The sequence below is a fragment of the Muscardinus avellanarius genome, assembly GCF_963383645.1.
Source record: "Muscardinus avellanarius genome assembly, chromosome: 3".
NCBI lineage: Eukaryota > Metazoa > Chordata > Mammalia > Rodentia > Gliridae > Muscardinus > Muscardinus avellanarius.
In genome coordinates, this window is record NC_137788.1 from 48,545,763 (window position 1) to 48,566,566 (window position 20,804).

The following is a 20,804-nucleotide window of genomic DNA, read 5'->3' on the forward strand; positions in this document are numbered from 1 at the left end:
ATAGCTTTAGCAAGTTGGAGACTCAAATCAGCCTAGCTAGACCCTGTTTTCAAAATAAAATTGGGCTGGGGGGTGTAGCTTGAAGGTAGACTGCTTCTGTATTTAATCCCCAGCACACATAAAAAAGGGCTGCAGATATAGCTTAGATGTAGAATACCACTGAGTTCTATTCCCAATATTCCCCATGTTATTCGTAAAAATTTTCCTAAAATTCATTAGTTAATTTTTATTGTATTAAGAAAATAATGTTGATCTATACCAGAGTGATTCATGATTTAATTCCTTATAATATTTAATATTCTTATTTTAGAAATTAGGTTTAGTATACAATTCCAGAATTTGCCTTTTCCAAGTCCTTATATGAAGCTGTTTTCTTAGAACTCCACTCTTCTAAAAGTTGTTTTTCTTTGTTTCCACTGTGTTCTTGTTAATTGAAATTTTATTGGTTGAATTTTTGTTGTAATTTTGCAGTCTCAGATTATTCTGGTTTTAAATCCACCCTATTCATGCCGGGCGTGGGTGGTGGCACATGCTTGTAATCCCCGCGCGTGGGAGGCGGAGACAGGAGGATCGCACAGGTTCGAAGCCAGCCTTGCTGGCTTAAGAGACCCTTTTTCCAAAAATAAAAAAGTATAAATTAGGTCTGGGAGTGTAGCCCAGAGGTAGAAGGGCTTCCAGGAACCCCAGTACCACCAAAAAGAGGAAAAAAAAGTGCTAATTTATAATTTAAGAAATGGCTATTTTGTTATTTTACTAGGTGTATTAGAATAAGATATATAATAAACTGATATATGTGCTGTAAAGCTAATGTAAACTTAGCTTCACAGTTCTAGGTAAACTTAGCTTTACAGTTCTGTGAGTGCAGAAAGGAAGCTGACTTGAGCTAAGGAAGTAGCCTGTAGGCTGAGATCTGAAGAACCATCTATCCAGCCAAGCATGGTAGTGCACACTTGAAATTCCAGTGCTTGGGAGGCTGAGACAGGAGGGTCACAAGTTCACGCCCAGCCTCTGCTACTCATGAGGCACTCCACAACTTAGTAAGACTCTCTTTTAAAATAAAGAATACAAAGTAGGGCTTTGGGGCAAATTGGGGTTATGGCTCAGAGGTAGACTGTGCCTGGGTTCAATCCCTAGTACCCCCCCCCCCCACACACACACAATATCAATGAGCAGGTGACATAGGCTGGGGCACAGGTCAGTGGAAATAGCTTACAGAAAGGAGCTGTAGCAGAAGTTGAGCATGACTAATAAGTATAGTGACTGTAATGGTGGAATCAAAGCTGAGAAGTAACATTAGAGCCAGCAGAGACTTGATTATTCAAGGGCCTAGGAGCAGTGGGGGAACTGCTGAAGGTTTTAAATAAGAGGTTCCTGAAGATCGGGTTTGTCTGGAGAGAATTCTTGTGTAAATGTTTATTTCTGGCTAGATTATAAGTTCCTCTAGTAGAAAGACCCGTCAGTCTCAGCAAGGGCAGTACATGTAAGGTAGTAAGTAATTATGAAGCATCACCATTAAATAGCTTAGTGTCTGGCATGCTGTGGGTGCTTGGCCGTGTTCTGGTTTTCATTGCTGTAGATGGGCCTTAGGTGTAGTGTGGTGGCTACTCTAGAGTTAGAGGTTTTATCAGATAATTCAATTTAATAATGTCTATTGAAGCCCTGTGATAAATGTGCCAGTAGTGGGAATGACCTAGGAAGATTTGGGAAAGCTCTGATTATTAATATATTTCAAAAGAAAATAATTGATATATTTCAAAATAGTTGTGTCAGAATGGCGGCAGACATGGGTAAAGACTTGATTTCTGCCTAAAACAGGCAGCTATTCCAGTGTAAATTAACCTAGCTCAAAGCAATTAACCAGTCAATAGGAGAGGAGAACTAGGCCTGTCACTATCTAAAGACAGATCTTAGTTGAGGAGAACTAGACCTTTATCTAAAGACAGATCTACATGATTGGATAAGCTAGCTAAGATGGTAGGAGGGGTCGACCTTCATGGAAGGAGACAACTTGTCACACCTTATTGGGGGAGGTACCTTACAGGGTTAAGAGGAGAGACATTCACTAAGTCAGAATTACGTAAACAAGATGGAGGTAATGGATATAAAAGGCTGAGTCCACATGATTCATTTCGAATCACCCCCTCATGCCAGTTTGGCAGGGGGCTGTATTTCTATTTTCTGTATTTCCATCTTTCTAATAAACTTCTCTAAATCTTCAGCTACTGTCCAAGCTGTGCATATTTATTCTTAGCTTAGGACAAGAATCCACGGTAATTTTCTGTTTTTTGGTCATTTTTGGTTTTTGTTGTGGGTTGGGAGAAATTGTGTCCGGGACTCTAGCAGGGGTCCCCGGGAACAGTTTCCACAAACCGTATCCTCCCAATCCATAACCATAAACTCAGAAGAATCAGCAGCTAAATTTATTAGGGTTTCAATACTTGTGTTACATCTAGGATGTGTAGAACATAGAAGTGATTGGTAATTATAAATAGGTCAGATAATTGTGGTGGCAACAGGAGGTGTTCCTGTCTCATTCTCTCCAGTTTCTTTGATTGGTTTGGTGCATATTAAGATTGTGTGTGTGTGTGTGTGTGTGTGTGTGTGTGTGTGTGTGTGTGTGGTGTGTTTTATTGGGGATTGAACCCAGAGGCATTCTACTTTCAAGTCGTACGCCAGGTCCAATTATTTCTTATTTGGAAACAGGGTTTTGCTATGTTGATGAGTCTTACAACTTGCTTGAACCTGTGGTACTCAATATTTGTCCTTGAACCTGTGGTACTCCTGTCTCAGCCTTCTAAGTACAAGCATGCATCACAACACCTGGCTAAGATAGCCTTAGTCAGCTATTTCTTCTAGAGTTAAGTAGAATCGCCTTCTCAGAGTTCACTTGAAATAGTCTGACATTTATTCTACTATTATATTTATTTTACACAAAATGAGATACCCTGCCATTTGGGACATTTGGCTTTTTCCCAGAGACTAAAGATTACTTAAAAATATTTCTCTAGATAGTCTATAATAATTTTCAGTACCATAATGTTAATATTTTACTTTTTTCAAGTATGTAATTTGTACATTATGTGTCCTCTTTTAATACAGATAGTATGTAGTTATATGACCAACTTACTGGTTGAATTTTCCTTCCTGTTTAATGGAGAATAGTAACCAGGTTCACCAGCTAGTATAGTTGTAGTTTTTCTTTGTTTACATTAATAAAATGTGCCCCATCTGGGTAGACAGATTACTAAAAGGTTCCCCTACTTTTTTTTTTTTTTTTTTTTTTTTTTGGTGATACTAGGGGTGGAACCCAGGGGCTTTCTACCTCCGGGCTATACTCCCGGACCTATTTTCTACTTTATTTGGAAACAGGGTCTCACTAAGTAGCTGAGGCTGGCTTTGAACCTGTGTGATCCTCCTTTCTCAGCCTCCCAAGCGCTTGGATTACAAGCATGCACCACCACACCTGACTTGGTTCCCCTACTCCCCAACTTGTAACACACCCTCTGTCAAGTTGTACTGTCTGGAGAGTGGCATCAGCTCTTGCTTTGTGGAGAAGAGAACTGAGTGCTTTTGAGCTATGCAAAAACTACACAGCTATATTTAGAGGCTACAAGTTCTAACTCCATGCAAGTTAGCTATCACTCAATCAACTGCACTGTAGATGATCCTTTATAAACAAAACAACATTGTAAAAAATAAAACCGTATTCACATATAAATGTTAAATGCAGCCTTTGGTTAAAACATGAATATTATATTTAATTCTTGGTCAAAGTTTTAGAAACTTGGTAAAAATAATGTATAAGGGAAGAAGTTACTTTTTTTTTGGTGGTACTGGGGTTCCTGGAAACCCTTCTACCTCTGGGCTACACTCCCAGACCTATTTTATATTATTTTTATTTGGAAACAGAGTCTCTTAAGCCAGCAAGGCTGACTTCGAACCTGCGCGATCCTCCTTTCTTCTCCTCCCAAGCGTGGGATTACAAGTGTGCGCCACCATGCCCAGCTGAAGTTACTGTTTTTTAAGGGGAAAATCTGTTTTGTCAAAACTTAAGTTTATTATTATTTGTGGTACTGGGAGTTGAACCCAGGGACATTCTACCTCTGAACTAAACTCCTAGCTCTATTAATTTTGAAAAACATGTTATCCTGTGCTAGCCTCAAACCTGTTATTCTCCTTTCTCAGCTTCCCAAGTATTAGAATTACAGGTGTGCACCACTGTGCCTGGCTTTACTACTTTTTTAACGTATCCAGATTTGTACCTGGAAGTACACACATGCACATGTGCGCGCGCGCACACACACACACACACACACACATGCACATTTATATTTTATTTATTATGCAAAATTTTAAACACAAAAGTAGTGATGAGCCCATATATCTGTCATTCAGCTTCAACAGTAATTAGTGTGTTATCTGTTTCTTTTTCTCCATACCAGGTTATTTTGAAGTAAATTCCAAACATTACATTTGTAATCTATAAACTGTTCAGTATCAGCTGGGTGTGATGATGCTCACTTGTAATTCCAGTGCTTGGGAGGCTGAGACAGGAGGATCATGGTTCAAGGACAGCCTCAGCTACTTACTAAGGTCCTCTGCTACTCAGTGAAACCCTGTTTCAAAATAAAAAATAGGGACTGGGGGTGTAGCTCGGAGGTCGAATGCCCCTGGGTTCCATCCCCAGTCCTGAAAAAAAAAAAAAAAAACTGTTCAGTATCATTTTCTGGATCACATACGTATAATAATATCACATTTTGGTGGTACTGGGGGTGGAATCTCAGAGGCTTTCTACTTCCTGGCTATACTCCCAGACCTATTTTTATTTTTATTTTTATTTTTGGTGGTACTGGGGTTCCTGGAAGCCCTTCTACCTCCGGGCTACACTACCAGACTTATTTTCACATTTTTATTTGGAAACAGGGTCTCCTAAGTCAGCACGCGCAGCTGGCTTCGAACCTGTGCGATCATCCTGTCTTTGCCTCCCAAGTGCAGGGATTACAAGCATGCGCCACCATGCCTGGCTCTCCCAGACCTATTTTATATTTTATTTGGAAACAGGTCTCACTAAGTTGCTGAGAGCCTCACCAAGTAGCTGAGACTGGCTTCGAATCTGTGCGATCCTCCTGTCTGAACCTCCCAAGTGCTGTATGTTCGCCACTGTGCCCGGCTCAGACTTTGTTTGATAAATGGTTTTTTTTGGGGGGGGATGGTACTGGGGATTGAACCCAGGGTCATTCTACTTCTGAGCTTTTATTTTTTATTTTGAAACGGAGTTTCACTAAGTTTCAGATGGCTTTACTACTTGCTGAGAGGCTGGCTGAGAACCTGCAATCTCCTATTCCAGTCTCCCAAGTATTTTGCAAGTGTGTGCTACCATACCTAGCTTCATAAATGGTATTTAAAGTTGGTTGGAGTCAGTTAAAACAGATCTATATAGTATAATTGGCCATTATATTTATTGGTTTATTTTTAATAAATAGCTTCCTCTTTTTGTTTCTTAGATTTTACTTATTGAAGAAAGGGTGATTTGTCTATTTTTCTGAGTTTTGCAAATTGTATCTCTGTTTTTTTTTTTTTTTACATGTCCAAAAATTTCTTGTTTATTTTTAAATATATGATCCCTTATCTCCATTGACTGGAAACAAATTTTTGTTTAAATGGGAAAGTAATACTTAACTCTGTTGTTGAAAAATGAAGAATTTTAAGGATTATGTAAATATGAAAGCATCTGAAAGATCCAGGTGTGGTACCCCATGCTTGTAGTCCTAGTACTTGGGAGGCTGAGAGAGGAGGATCAAAGGTTTGTGATCAGCCTCAGCTACTTAGTGAGGTTGTCCACCACTTAGTGAGACCCTGTTTTAAAATAAAGAATAAGCTGGAGGTGTAGCTTGGAGGTAGCATGCCCCCCTGCGTTTCAGTCCCCAGTACTGAAGGAAAGTGAAAATCTCAGGAATTAGAATTTTGTAGCACTCTATGTTTTTAGCTTTAATTATTCTTATAACATTATATAATTTATTGTCATCTTAACATATTTTGAAATACTGGAATATAAAATTATAGCAAGAATAGATGTACTAGTTTGACTTTGGTGGAAGCAACATTTCTTATTAACTCTTTTCTTATTTATAAAAAGATACCAGGTGATCAGCACTCCAACAGACTTTTTTATGGTAATGGAATACGTGTCTGGAGGTGAATTATTTGACTACATCTGTAAACATGGTCGGGTGAGTAACATTCCAGCTAGTACAGGATGCCTCAAAGCCAAAAGAAAGAGGAAAGTATTAGGAAATAGCCAGCCACAAAGATATCTTCAGAATTTGAGCTGCCCAACTAAACATAGCAGAGTCAGACAAATAGCTGATTTTTGGGATATCTCTTTTACTCAATTGCTAAAATGACTTGAATGCTTTTCAATATGTAAAAAGTCATATTGAGCATTACGGTTATTTTTCTTAGCACTTTGACATACATTCTCTTTGACATACATTCTGTTTGTCTTACTGATGATTCCCCAAAACATTGTGCACATTTAATAATATTAATTGAAAATTAAACATTACTGCCTTGCAGCAGAGCAAAACCTGTTGAATGACATGTTGAATTTTGATAAGTTTAGGGTTTATTTTGTTTGACTGTTGAAAATTATCTGTACTTTTTTTTTTTTTTTTTTTTTTGCAGTACTGGGGATGGAACCCAGGGGGGTTTCTACTTCTGAGCCACACCCCCAGCCCTATTTTTTATTCTTTATTTTGAAACAGGGTATCATTGAGTTGCAAAGGGATAGCTGAGGCTATCTGCAAACTGCAATCCTCCCATCTCAGCCTCCAGTTATCTAATTCTAATTAGCCTGCTGGGTTATATTTAGACTGATTATGAAACTGACTTTCTTGCTAAGTAGATATCCCAGATATTTTTAATGCCATTTCTTCTGTACTTGATAGGTTGAAGAGCTGGAAGCCAGGCGGCTCTTTCAGCAGATTCTGTCTGCTGTGGATTACTGTCACAGACATATGGTGGTTCATCGAGACCTGAAACCAGAGAATGTGCTGTTGGATGCACACATGAATGCCAAGATAGCTGATTTTGGTATGTGACTCCAGGCTTGTGCAGAGAGATGTAGCTGCCTTTTAAAAGATGGTAGTAACAACTCTTAGAGAACTTAAGAAGTTTTATTTTCAACCTTGTAAATCCTGTACCATGAAAAGGGATTAGTTGAAGTCTTCACACTAACTTGTTCTATTCATTTAAAAGCAATTAAAAAATGCAGACACCTCTAGAAAATGAATTAGAGAGCTCTGCCAAGATAGAGTCATTTAATCTTCATTTTTGCCTAAGAAAATGATACCTGTTTTTGTTGGGGAAAGGAGAGGAGTTCCAAACTTTTTGGAAAATATAATAAGAATGTGGATATTTCCTTTGATGAATGTACATGAACAGAGGTGCATGAAAATTTGCATGCCGTTTTGAATAAAGCTTTATAGTCCTGAATTAATCATGGAGAGGTTTATGGATTTTAACAGTAATATCTAACAGCTTAATGAGAGAATAAGAGGTTTCTTTAGGGGGTGAACAATAAGGTAATATATAATTTTTAGACCCCAAAACTTTCTGGGGTAAATATACCTATAAAGGATGTTATAGAAAATATTTTAGAAAGATTGTAGGACATAAGATCTAAAGAGAAATTAAAAGGTGTCAAAGGTCAGCTTTGCTTATTTAAATTTTTCTGTATCATCTTTAAAATACATCATCACTATTCCTCTGTTTCTCTAAATCAGGATGTTTTTCTACTACTGTGTAGTTCACCTAGGTTTTTAGTTCAGTCGGTTATTCTTCTCTGTAAAATTAAAGCTTTCCAAATTAAAAACTTTAGGGAAATAATCTGCTTATGCATATCAGAAACTATCTGGTTTCTAATACAGATTTTTTTAGAGAGGCTTTTGAGAGCATAATATCCTCTATTCTTTCAGCTGTAGAAGTGATAAATGATATTTTAATACTTTTACTTTTGGCAAAGCTAATATAATTGAGAATAGTTTCATTTGTGAAGTGGATCAACTTTTTTTTTTTTTTTTTTTTTTTTTTTGCGGGTCTGGGGATGGAACCCAGGGGCATTCGACCTCTGAGCTACACCCCCTGCCCTATTTTTTATTCTTTATTTTGAAACCAGTTCTCACTGAGTTGCAGAGGGCCTAAGTAGCTGAGGCTGGCTATGAACTCCGATCCTCCGGTCTCAGCCTCCCAAATGCTGGGATTACAAGCGTGCGCCACCACGCCTGGCTTGGATCAACATTTTTATTTTTAGAAAGTGAACTTAATTCTCGTCATACATGTGATGTTCTTTAGCTTTTTTGTCATGGTATAAGCACTCTGAAATGTCTCTTTCCAGTCTGACAAATGTTTCCCACTGCTTTTTTTAAAAATTAAAAAATATAATTTGTGGAACATTAAACACTTGAAAGTTTTTATCGTATTTTTACCTAGACCGAAAATATCTATCAAGAGGTAAGCATTGCTTTTGTTTTCAGGATTATCTAATATGATGTCAGATGGTGAATTTCTACGAACTAGCTGTGGCTCTCCAAATTATGCTGCGCCTGAAGTCATCTCAGGCAGGTAATAATAATATATTATTCTGATAACAATTATAATATGTTTTTCCTTGGAAGATAAGATTTTTAACACAGTTTAAGCAGATTGTTCATTTATTTTTCAATTGTTGAACAGGGAATGGTTATGTTAATTTTTAAGCTTTTGTAGATATAAGTTATTTATGATATTTTTTTATTAAAATATAACTGAAACATCTTGCTGCAACATGTCTTTTATTTTAGTAAAAGGCAGTAAGAGAGTAAGAATTTGCTAAATTTACGCCAGTGTTATTTATCAGATATAACCCTTTAATAATACTTTACATATTTTATAAAGTCTGTATATTTTGACTTTTAAAGAATGAAATTTTGAGAATTTTTGTTTCTTGAAAGTGCACAAGTGGAAATTATAATTAGTCATGTAATATATTCATTGGCATATTATAGAAAGGATGCAAATTGCAGTGGTGAAGTCTTTCTAAAGTGTCTGATTTTAAAAATTAACAGAAATCTATGAGAGAAAATATTGGAAAGATGCTACTGCAAGTAGCATGTATCAGAGTGTTAGTTCATTTGGGCTTCTGTAACATAGTACTATAGACAGTGGCTTATAAACAAAAGCAGCTCATTTCTCACAGTTATAGAGGCTATAAAGTCCAAGGTGAAGACACTGGCATATTTGATGTCTAGTAGGCCTGAATCTCATAGTCTGTCTTCTCACTATAAGCTTACAGGTCAAAGGGGGTGCATCTCTCTGTGTGTTCTTTTTTCTTTTTTTCTTTTTAAGGATACTAATCTCATTTATTAGAGCTTTGCCCTCATGACCTAGTCTATTCCCAAAGTCCCTGCTCCTAATACCATCACCTTTGGCGTTAGAACTTTAACATATGAATTTTGGGAGGATATAAATCAGTCCATTGCAAGGAGTTTAGATAATATAGTAGGTCATGTGAATGAATGAAGGATAGCAGTTTTTATACAAATGTTATATTCTTACAGAGATTTGTTTTCTTACCTTACCCAGATTTCAGTTTGGTAATATACTAGTAGGGAAATTTTAATGCTGTAAAAAGGTGAGACAGTAAAAGAAAGACAAAATGGTGTTTATTATAGGTTTAGGATATCTGGAGCAAAGCTAATCTTAGTTGCTTGAGTTAGTAAGTGATTAGAATGAAAGGTAGGTTCTCTGAAGATAATGTGATACTGGGTAAATACTATTTACATAGTACTAATTAGGTACTTTAATGTTTCAGATATTATTCAAAGCATAAAAATGCTGTTACATGTACAATAAAGAACTATTATTAATAGTTAATAAGTATTAATAATAGGCTAAGGACTATTATTCTTTTTAATAATAGTTCTATGGGAAAAAGATTAGTGTATACACTATAGTAGTGGGTTTTTTTTTTAAACTTATGGTTTTCTGTTTTGATGTTTCCTTTAAAAATCACCCTAGAAAATATATTTTGAACTAGTAAGTTAAAATTAAATGAATTTGTCACAAATAAAGAAAAATACCATGTTCTCCTGGCAAACTTGCATGGTAATTGGTTAGACCAATTATTTTCTATAGGGAACAACCACTGAGTGTTGGAAGTGGCTATGAACTTCATTAAAAATCTTAAAAATCGCCAGGTGTGGTGGCGCACACTTGTAATCCCCACACTTGGGAGGCAGGGATAGGTGGATCACGCTGGTTTGAAGCCAGCCTTGCTGACTTAAGAGACCCTGTTTCCAAATAAAAAATATAAAATAGGTCTAGGAGTGTAGCCCAGAGGTAGAAGGGTTTCCAGGAACCCAAGTAGCACCACCACCACAACAACAAAAAATTGAAAGTCAATATATACTGAGTCTGTACTATATTAGAGAAGCAGGGTAAATAAAGATGAGAAAAGGTGATACTTGCCCCTCAGGTTTGTGCTATCATCTTGTTTTAGATTGTATGCGGGTCCTGAAGTTGATATCTGGAGCTGTGGTGTTATCTTGTACGCTCTTCTTTGTGGCACCCTCCCATTTGATGATGAACACGTACCTACCTTGTTTAAGAAGATCCGAGGGGGTGTGTTTTATATCCCAGAATATCTCAATCGTTCTGTTGCCACTCTCCTGATGCATATGCTGCAGGTTGACCCCTTGAAACGAGCAACTATCAAAGACATAAGGTGATTATTCTTTTTGCTTCTGTTTGTAATTATTCTGTTAGTAATAATACTGAAGTTATTTGAACACTTGTTATATAAAGCTTAGCCTTATAACACTTCATAGGAATTTTGCTGGCCCTATTACACAAATCTAATCATGGCATTTACCTATCAAACGCTTTACATCACTGGCAAACTCTTTAGTTTAAGTAGCTGACCATCCAAGACCCTGCATAAGGCTCCACTTCTGAAGTCTCATTTCCTGCTTTCACACACAGCCTCTGCACCACTGCTCAGCCACATGGCGCCGGTCCTGTTCCTCAAGCATGGCGTCAACGCGACACCTTTACCCCTTGTTTGTGTGCTCTTTGTCTCGCTGCCTTTTCTGAGTGCTAGTCTTCCATGCATCCCGCAGAGCCCCGCGTACGTGCTGCCGCCCTTGTGGAGCCGCTTGATCCTGCTGGTACTTCGGGAGCTCCCGCGTCTGCGATGTCAGCATTTTCTCCATTCAGGCCTTATTTTATTCTCCTACCATGTCTAGTTCATCTTTCTCCTCTTTTATTTTATGATTACATAAGGAGAGTGTATTTTACTCATCTTTCTATATACAGAGTTACAAAGCCTGGGAAAATAATATATACTCATATCTGAAGAAATTGCAAATGGATAAACTGGGAGAGACTTATGTATTTCACATATGGTTGATGAAATAAGACAAAAAGTTTTGCTAAGCTTTGAATCCAGTAGCCACTAGTGGATCTATTGTGCAGGATATTTTGTTACATGAGATGATTTGAAAAGTACTGTTGTGGTGCAACTGTGAATATGTCCTTTATGCAACACACACAGCAGGAGGATTCAGTGCTTTCTTTTTATTACTTATTTTAGAGGGTTTTCTTCCTGTGTAAGATTTCACCCATGTTTACAAACACATTGTTTTAATATCTTCCCAGAACCCTTCATCTTTTCTAAGTCAGAATGACTGTTTTGAAACCTGTGACCCTTCACATATTTGAAGGATGCCTGACGTAGCAGTTTATATGATTGCTGCAGGTCTCTTTTGCAAGCAAAAATAATTCCTCCTTGCATCGTGGATCATTTTCTTTCCCCAACCTTTCTTCAGTGTTCTAAGGCCTCGTGCATGAAAATGAAGAAGTGTAAAACAGTTGCCAGATTTAGTTATGGAAATCAACTTAGCAACTGTGTTCACAGTTCTACAGAATAAATAGTTTTCCTAATTGGGTTTTCCTCAGAAAGAAAATTAGACATTGCCAGTATGCTCACACTTACTTGTATAAGCATATAAATTTAGAATGGTAAAAGTACTGATTCTGTTATTTTAAAAGAGATGTTTATGTATTTAGCCTTTATAAAGAAAATTGGAAATAAGTCTCCTAAGATGTGTTAATTTGCCCATAGACAGGTGGAATAAAATGGTGCCATCTTTGCACTTAATATAATAAATTATAATTTCATCATTTAAACATTTTTGTTCATAAATTTTTTTTTTTTTTTTTTTTTTTTGCGGTACCAAGGATAGAACCTAGGGACATTCTACCTCCAAGCTATACCCCAGTCGTATTTTTTTTTTTAAGTCTTTTTAATTTTTCAAACAGGGTCTCACTGAGTTGCGAAGGGCCTCACTAAGTAGCTGAGACTGTCTGTGAACCGCAATCCTCTGGTCTCGACCTCCTGAATGCTGGGATTACAAGTGTGCACCACTACGCCTGGCCTGTTCATAATTTTAATGTTTGAGAATTCTTGAATTGATAAAATATGGTTCACTAGGCAAAAGAATTACAAATTACTGAACAATTACTATAACATCCATTTTGCTTTGCACTTGGCCTGTTTTACTATGCTTTTAATAGGTAGCTGCTGTGATACTCATTTACAAACCATGAAACTAATGCTTGGTTTATATCATGATCTAAATATGCATACTTCCCCTTATTAAAGTACAAGTTATTTTAAATTAGGGACCAAGTATTCACATCAAAATACACAGTATCTGGCATATATTAAATATTGAATTAACCTGTTTGTTGAAAATTACACAGCTAACAAAGGGTAAAGCTGAGGCTCAACTCAGAACTTGGATGAATTAAAAACATCTACTATTTCCACTATTCCAAACTGTTACATCAGTTCTGTGACATTTATCCTTTCTCTATTCCTTCATAGTACTTTATATATCTCTCATGATAATACTGTGGTCTTATTATATAAGTTGAATATCTCTTATCCAAATGCTTGGGACCAGAGTATGTTAGATTTTAGAATCTTTAGATTTTTGGAAGATTTGCATAGGCTTTACCAATTTAACATTTATCATCTAATATCAGAAATGCTTCAAAATCCAAAATTTTATTATAGTATGTTACTTTTCAAAAAGTTTCAGATTTGGGGCCTTACCATGGTATTTAATTCAGAAGCCCCCCCCCCACACACACACCTACATACCTGTATATACACATAATATATTCATATCCAAGTATGGCTTTTAAAATTCGCAGTTACCTTGCTGCAAAAAATTATGGTTATTTGATTTAATAAGTGAATTAAAAATAAAAAATTTAGATATTTCCTATTTGTTTTATTTTTCCTGTGATACTAGGGATGGAACTTAGGGACATTTTACCTCCAAGTTATACCCCCAGCCCAATTTTATTCTTTTATTTTGAAACAGGTTCTAACTAAGTAGCAAAGGGCCTCACTAAGTTGCTGAGGCTGGCTGCGAACCTACAATCTTCTATCTCAGCCTCCCAAGTACTGGGATTACAAGTGTGCACCATGACATCCTGTTTTTATTGGTTTTTAAAAAATTATTTTACTGGTATATTTTACTATAAATTCATCCTTTTAAATTGTATAATTCACTGGTTTTTAGTATATTCACAGTTACACATTTTTATCATTTTCTAATTCTAATATATGTAGTCCTGGCCTTCTTGAGGTCCAGCAATGTATGACACTTTTTCAGATATCCCTTTGGACCCAGTTCTTATTGCTGCTTCAGACAGCTGGAATGTTAGTTGCCATTGATTGTTTTTGACAAATGCTCTGACCAAAGGTTCTTTCAGTAAGTGAGCTCTGAGCCACATCAAATAAAAACAAGGCCTACAAATGGAGCTTTCCAAGGAACTGCTTGGTATGTCAAATGTTCTTAGGATAGGATTTTTTGGGAGTTCCAAACCTTTGTTCTCTGTTTGTTAAACTGTTGGTTTTCTCAGTTATATGATTGTGAAGCTCTTGTTTTTGAAGGTTCCAATAACTGGAGAAAGAGAGATACATATGGGGTTATCTCTTTTTTTCTTACTGAGTTTCAGTCATTTTCTTGAATAAAGATCCCTCATATTGTTGCAAGCCTTTGGTTAATTTCCAAAATTAAGAAAAAGTTGATTTTGACATTTTTTGTTACAACTTTCAGAAATACTTGATTTCTTTTATTCTTTCCATAACCCATTATATTTTGATTATATTGAGCTAGTTCAGTTCCTAGACTATGGCACATCTCCTACTTGTCTCTCTCAAGATCTTCACATATATTTTTTTCTTTTGTAGGAAAACCCACTTCCCAACTCTCTGCTTAGCTGAGTTCGTATTATTCTGGGGTGTGTTTGAATGTTACTCAGAGTGACTTCGCTAGTCACCTGCCTCCCGCTCTGAGTTATATGCTCTCATTTTACTTTGCCTCTCCACTCACAGTCTTCATCACAAAATTTGCAGATCTGTATATTTGCACATCTCCATATTTGTTCCTTATGAATACTTGTCTAATCTGTGTTAGGCGAGTAAATAATCTCTGTGAGGAATATTTTTTTTTTTGTCCATAGTATGTCCTCAGTAACTATTGGCAAATGAATTAATCAGTGAAATAGAAGACATTCAGTAAAAATGTATATTGATCTGACTTTAATGTAAGGGGTGCCCGGTTCTATCACAAAGCAATACTTAAAACAATCTTGAAGGTATAATATTCCTTAGATGAAAAGGGTTGTGATTGTGTGTGTGTGTGTGTGTGTGTGTGTGTGTGTGTGTGTGTGTGTGTATGGTGGTGGGGATTGAATCCAGGAGCATTTTATCTCTGAGCTACACCTCCAACACAATTTTTTATTCTTTTATTTTGAAACAGGGTACAGGGTTTCACTAAGTAGCTGAGACTGTCCATGAACCAAGATCCTCCTGTCTCAGCCTCCCACATCTGGGATTACAAGCATACACCACCATTGCCCAGTGGGGTGTGATATTCTAAGTTGGCAATAGTAACATCATATGCAAAGGTGTGAGAAAATAAGACTTAGGAAGTGGTTCTCAAGCTTTTTAATATTAGTACCTCTTTTTTTTTTTTTTTTTGGGCAGGTCTGGGGATGGAACCCAGGGGCATTCAATCTCTGAACTACGCCCCCTGCCTTTTTTTTGGGGGGGGGTACTGGGGGTGGAACCTAGAGGCTTTCTACTTCCGGGCTATACTCCCAGACCCATTTTTTATATTTTATTTGGAAACAGGGTCTCACTAAGTTGCTGAGAGCCTCACTAAGTAGCTGAGGCTGGCTTCGAACCTGTGGAATCCTCCTGTCTCAGCCTCCCAAGCCTGGTGATTACAGGCGTGCGCCATCACGCCCAGTTTTAATATTAGTACCTCTTTACACTCTTAAAAGTTGAGGACTTTAAAGTTTTTTTTTTTTTAAAACTTAGGGTATGTCTATTAGTATTTAGCATATTAGAATTAAAATATATTTAACTCATTTAAAGATAATTATATCATGGTACATCTTTTATGAAAAACATACTTTCTAGAATAAAAAAGGATTGTGAGAAAGAGTGGCATTATTTTACATTTTTGTAAATCTTAATGTCTGGCTTAATCAAGGCAGCTAAGTTCTAGCATCTACTTCTTCATTCTATCTTATAATATTTTGTGTTAGTTGAAGTGCATTAAAATCTGACCTCATTCAGGTAAGTGGTTTGAAAAGAGAGGAGTATTTGAATCACCCTTTGGATCATTCTGATATTCTCCTTTAATATTAAATAGATCTTAACAAACTAATTTATAAGATCAAATGAAAAAACAGATCAGTGAGCTTTTGTACTTTATTACATTAAATTCAAGTGGTCTGTCTTGTATTTTGGGTGTATATCACTCTGCATTGGTCAATGGAAAATCTTTTAGTATTGGTTTATGTAGGTTTTCCAGATGGTGATATATTTCTTTATACACAATTAAAAATAATTTCAGTATTACTTATACTAGCCTCATCAGAAAGTCTTTAGGTGTTAGGAAACTGTCAAACTCATAGAGGCAGATCAAGTTACTATACAAAATTCTAAATTTTTGCTTGAAAACTTGATTTTTATTATTGGCAACAAATATTACTAGTTGTTTTCCTTGAAGTAACAGGCTCACTGATTATTTTCAAGAAAATGTCAGCCTAATAATACCCAAATCTCAATAACTGTAATTACTCAAAGGAAGGGGTTAACTAACCTGCTTAGGGCCACATAGCTAGTAAGTGGCAAAGCTGGGGCTGGAGACTAGCTCTTTCTTTTTGAGGCTCTTATGTTGTATTAGCCTGTGTCTAAATTATTTGGGACTTGCCAAAGCATGTTCTTAAAATAGTAATTCTGGTGTTTTTTCCTAGAGAGCATGAATGGTTTAAACAAGATTTGCCCAATTACTTATTTCCTGAAGACCCCTCTTATGACGCTAACGTCATTGATGATGAGGCTGTCAAAGAAGTGTGTGAAAAATTTGAGTGTACAGAATCAGAAGTAATGAACAGTTTATATAGTGGTGACCCTCAAGACCAGCTTGCAGTGGCTTATCATCTTATCATTGACAATCGGAGAATAATGAACCAAGCCAGTGAGTTCTACCTCGCCTCTAGTCCTCCAACTGGTTCTTTTATGGATGATAGTGCCATGCATATTCCCCCAGGCCTGAAACCTCACCCAGAAAGGATGCCACCTCTCATAGCAGACAGCCCCAAAGCGCGATGTCCATTGGATGCACTGAACACGACTAAGCCCAAATCTTTAGCTGTGAAAAAAGCCAAGTGGCATCTTGGAATTCGAAGTCAGAGCAAACCATATGATATTATGGCTGAAGTTTACCGAGCTATGAAGCAGCTGGATTTTGAATGGAAGGTAGGAAATTATATGTTAAGGTCATTTGTAGAAGCTGTTTCCATATAAGCTTTCTGAGTAGATGAGTTGAGTATTAAGGTCAGTAAAAAAAATATATTTTAATTTAGATATGAATTTAGTATGCTTAATACTTTGGGCTGATAAACCCAATTCTTTTTAACAATTAATGTGCCTTCAAAACAAAACATAAATCTCTGTCAGTGTGAAGAGCAGTTGATACTTAAACTTGAATATTTTGAAGTAACAAAAATTAATAAACTAAAATTATTTGAGTAAATAATATACCTGTTTCAGCCTGCTTTATAGTAACAAAAAGTACTGAGTTTTCAAAGATAGAATACCCTTATTTTCTTCTTCTCTTGCTTTTTTTGGGTTTGTGGTGGAGGTGGGTGGCAGCATCAGGCTGAGTGTGATGGCACATGCCTATAACCCCAGTTTAAGAAAGCTAAGTCAAGAGGATCTCAAGATCAAGGCTAGCCTCAGCAACTTAGTGAGATCCTGTTTCAGAATAAAAATAAAGGAGGGCTGGAAGTATAGCTCCAAGAAAAACACTTCTCCAGTCAATCCTCAGTACCAAATAAATAAATAAATAAATAAATAAATAAGCAAACCATTATATTTATTTAGTCAATACCAAGTCGAGAAATTTTCTAATTTATCTGGTTCTTTTAATCCTTAGTTATGGTTTATTTTCCTTACTATCAACCAATTTTACTTTCTTCTTTGGAGGGCACTGGGGATTGAACGCAGGGGCATTCTACCTTTGAGCTATACCCAGCCCTATTATTTTGAAGCAGAGTCCTCGCTGTGTTGCAGAGGGCCTCATTAAGTACCTGAACTTAGTGGCCTTGAACCTTCAATATCCTGTCTCAGCCTCTCAAGTACTGGGATTACAAGTGTGCGCCACCACGTCTGGCTTCCTTTCTTTTAAAATTAATGCTTAGTTTCATTTTAGTTCTATTTTTTGTTTGTTTGTTTGTTTTTGGTAATACTGGGGGTGGAACCCAGAAGCTTTCTACCTCCAGGCTATACTCTGGGACCTATTATATATTTTATATTTTATTTGGAAACAGGGTGTCACTAAGTTGCTGAGAGCCTCACTAAGTACTGCGGCTGGCTTTGAACCTGTGTGATCCTCCCGTCTCAGCCTCCCAAGCGCTGGGATTACAAGCATGCGCCACCACACCTGGCATTTTAGTTCTATTTGAATGTGAGGTGAGCACTTTTTCATTTCAGATGTTCCTTTCAGTCTTGTTTTTTTTTTCCCCCCTTGATTGTGAACCTCATTGTAAGGAAGAAGAAAGCTGGGTGTGGTGGTGTATGCTTGTAATCCCAGCACTTGGGAAGCTGAGACAGGAGGATCTCGGTTCACAGCTAGCCTTAGCTACTACTTAGTGAAGCTCTGCAACTCAGTGAGACTCCGTAAAAATGCCCCTGAGTTCCATTCCCAGTACTGCAAAAAAAAAAAATAAATAAATAAATAAATAAATAAATAAATAGGAAGAAGATAAACATTCAAACTTACATTGTAAATATTCATTTGATATATTCAGATAAATTAGTCACTCATTATTTGTACATGAATAAATAGTTTTCTTAAAACTAAGAGATCTTTTATCTGAAGCAGTTTTATTTTATTTTTATTTTTTGCGGGTCTGGGGATGGAACTCAGAGGCATTTGACCTCCAAGCTATACCCCCTGCCCAATTTTTTTTTTAATTCTTTATTTTGAAACAGGGTCTCACTGAGTTGTGGAGGGCCTGACTAAGTAGCCGAGGCAGTCCGTGAACCGTGATTCTTCGGTCTCAGACTCCCAGATACTGGGATTACAAGCGTGCGCCACCACGCCCGGCTGAAGCAGTTTTATTTAGTTGCAAAAGAGATCTTTAAAATTTCTTGCTGAAAATTGTTTAAAACTAATTTGATAAATCTTTTGAAAACCTATAATATGAGCTGCAGTTTTCTTATCTTTAAAAGGCAAATAATATCTTCCTCACAGGATTATTGTGATACCTGAATTTTATCACCAAACCTATATATAAGTCGTTAACATATTAGCTCCTCTTTATTCTTTGGCTCTGTATTCATCAGTAAAAGTATTTGAGTAGAGTCTGGGTAACCAAGATTATTATTGGTGCTTTAGAGTGGATGCATATCTTGAGTCAAGGTTAGACTGTAATAATCTTCAAGTTCTCTTTCAATTGTAATTGCTGTGCACAAGTAGTACTGTTAGTAGGGATTTAAAATTTTTGTTGTTGTTGTTGTTATTTGGAAACAGGAGTTGCAAAGGGCCTCATTAAGTAGCCGAGGCTGTCTTCGAACTGCAATCCTCCTGTCTCAGCCTCCCAAATGCTGGGATTACAAATGTGCGCCACCATGCCCGGCTCTAGTAGGGATTTAAAAAAATACTAAAGTAGCCAGATATGTTGGCGAATGCTTGTATTCCACGTACTTAGAGGCTGAGACAGAAGGATTGCAGGTTTAGGCCAGTCTCAGCAACGTAGTGAGGCCCTGTTTCAAAATAAAAAGTAAAATAGTTCTGGGGAATATAGCTCAGAAGTAAAATGCCCCTGGGTTAAATCCCTAGTACCACAAAAACAGAAAAACAACCCAAAAAACGTAAAAGAACTAAACTGCTTGCCATGTAAAAAAAAATCAGCAATTCCTTTCTTACCCTACCCCATTAAGTTTTTGACATTATTTTCCATCAGAAGGGAAACATTTTGTAGTTTGTTATTTTTATTGATTTTCTTTTTTAGGTAGTGAATGCATACCATCTTCGTGTTAGAAGAAAAAATCCAGTGACTGGCAATTATGTGAAAATGAGCTTACAGCTTTACCTGGTTGACAATAGGAGCTACCTTCTGGATTTTAAAAGCATTGATGGTAAGGAAGCTGTGTAGCAATGAGCTCTGAAAAGATACAACTTGGCACTTGTTAACCAAGTGCTAAGATCATCTCAAAAGCATGGTGGGCAGGTCTTCCACACTGAGGTTAAGTAATCCAGACTTACCCAAAATGTAAGTGAAAGGATAGTGTTTTTGGTTTATGTACTAGAAAATAAGAAATTGTCAAGGGCATACTTTCTTTCATGCAATGGTGTCAGTTTCATTTCATTGTTAATGCCATCGACTCTGTCAGAAGGATTTCGGGGTTATATTGTACTTTGGAAGTGTGATTGATTAGTGAAATCTGTTATGATTGTACTTACTGCCTGCTCTGTTCCTAAAACTCTGAAATATGATATTCAGTACTAAGTTTTCCTTTCGAAGGTGTGTTAACTTTATATTCTGACTGTAGCTACTTCATAGAGAGGCTTGGGGAAGTACTCATATAAATTGCTTTTCTTTGGTGCATTTCAGATGAGGTCGTGGAGCAGAGGTCTGGTTCCTCAACACCCCAGCGTTCCTGCTCTGCTGCTGGCCTGCATAGACCACGGTCTAGTTTTGATTCTACGACTGCAGAGAGCCATTCACTTTCAGGCTCTCTTACTGGCTCTTTAACAGGAAGCACCTTGTCTTCGGTTCCCCCTCGCCTGGGCAGTCACACCATGGATTTTTTTGAAATGTGTGCCAGTCTGATCACTACTTTAGCCCGTTGATGATCTGTCTCTGGTTTTTATCTTTCTGTTACTTCACTGTGAAAATCAGATATATTCTTTAAATTATTATTTTTCTTCTGGATTTTACAAACTTAATTGAGAGTCACAAATATTTCCAGGGGACATTGAAATTACTGAAAACAAAGAAGTCTGACATTTAATTTACTTTTACAACTCTAATTCTATTGTGCCTATGACAGAATCACATAGGCAGTGTTTTTACTGGGTGGATGTTGATGAGGATTGTCAGTCTACAGTTGTGCTTTCACTATAGCTGATGAACACACTTCATTTATCTAAGCGTGGTTTGTAGCA

General features: G+C 36.9%; 1 protein-coding gene across 1 annotated transcript in view; it reads left to right on the plus strand.

The window, feature by feature from the left end:
- Window positions 1-20,489, plus strand: part of PRKAA2 (protein kinase AMP-activated catalytic subunit alpha 2) — a gene marked incomplete at both ends in the record, with an annotated part of 50,248 nt that extends 29,759 nt beyond the window's left edge. Inside the window, 7 exons of the mRNA XM_080692603.1 lie at window positions 6,137-6,230; window positions 6,948-7,092; window positions 8,535-8,622; window positions 10,538-10,762; window positions 16,384-16,888; window positions 19,648-19,774; window positions 20,251-20,489. Of these exons, the coding sequence (XP_080548729.1) occupies window positions 6,137-6,230; window positions 6,948-7,092; window positions 8,535-8,622; window positions 10,538-10,762; window positions 16,384-16,888; window positions 19,648-19,774; window positions 20,251-20,489 (1,423 nt within the window). The remainder of the gene's footprint in view (window positions 1-6,136; window positions 6,231-6,947; window positions 7,093-8,534; window positions 8,623-10,537; window positions 10,763-16,383; window positions 16,889-19,647; window positions 19,775-20,250) is intronic.
- Window positions 20,490-20,804: the final 315 nt, after the last annotated feature.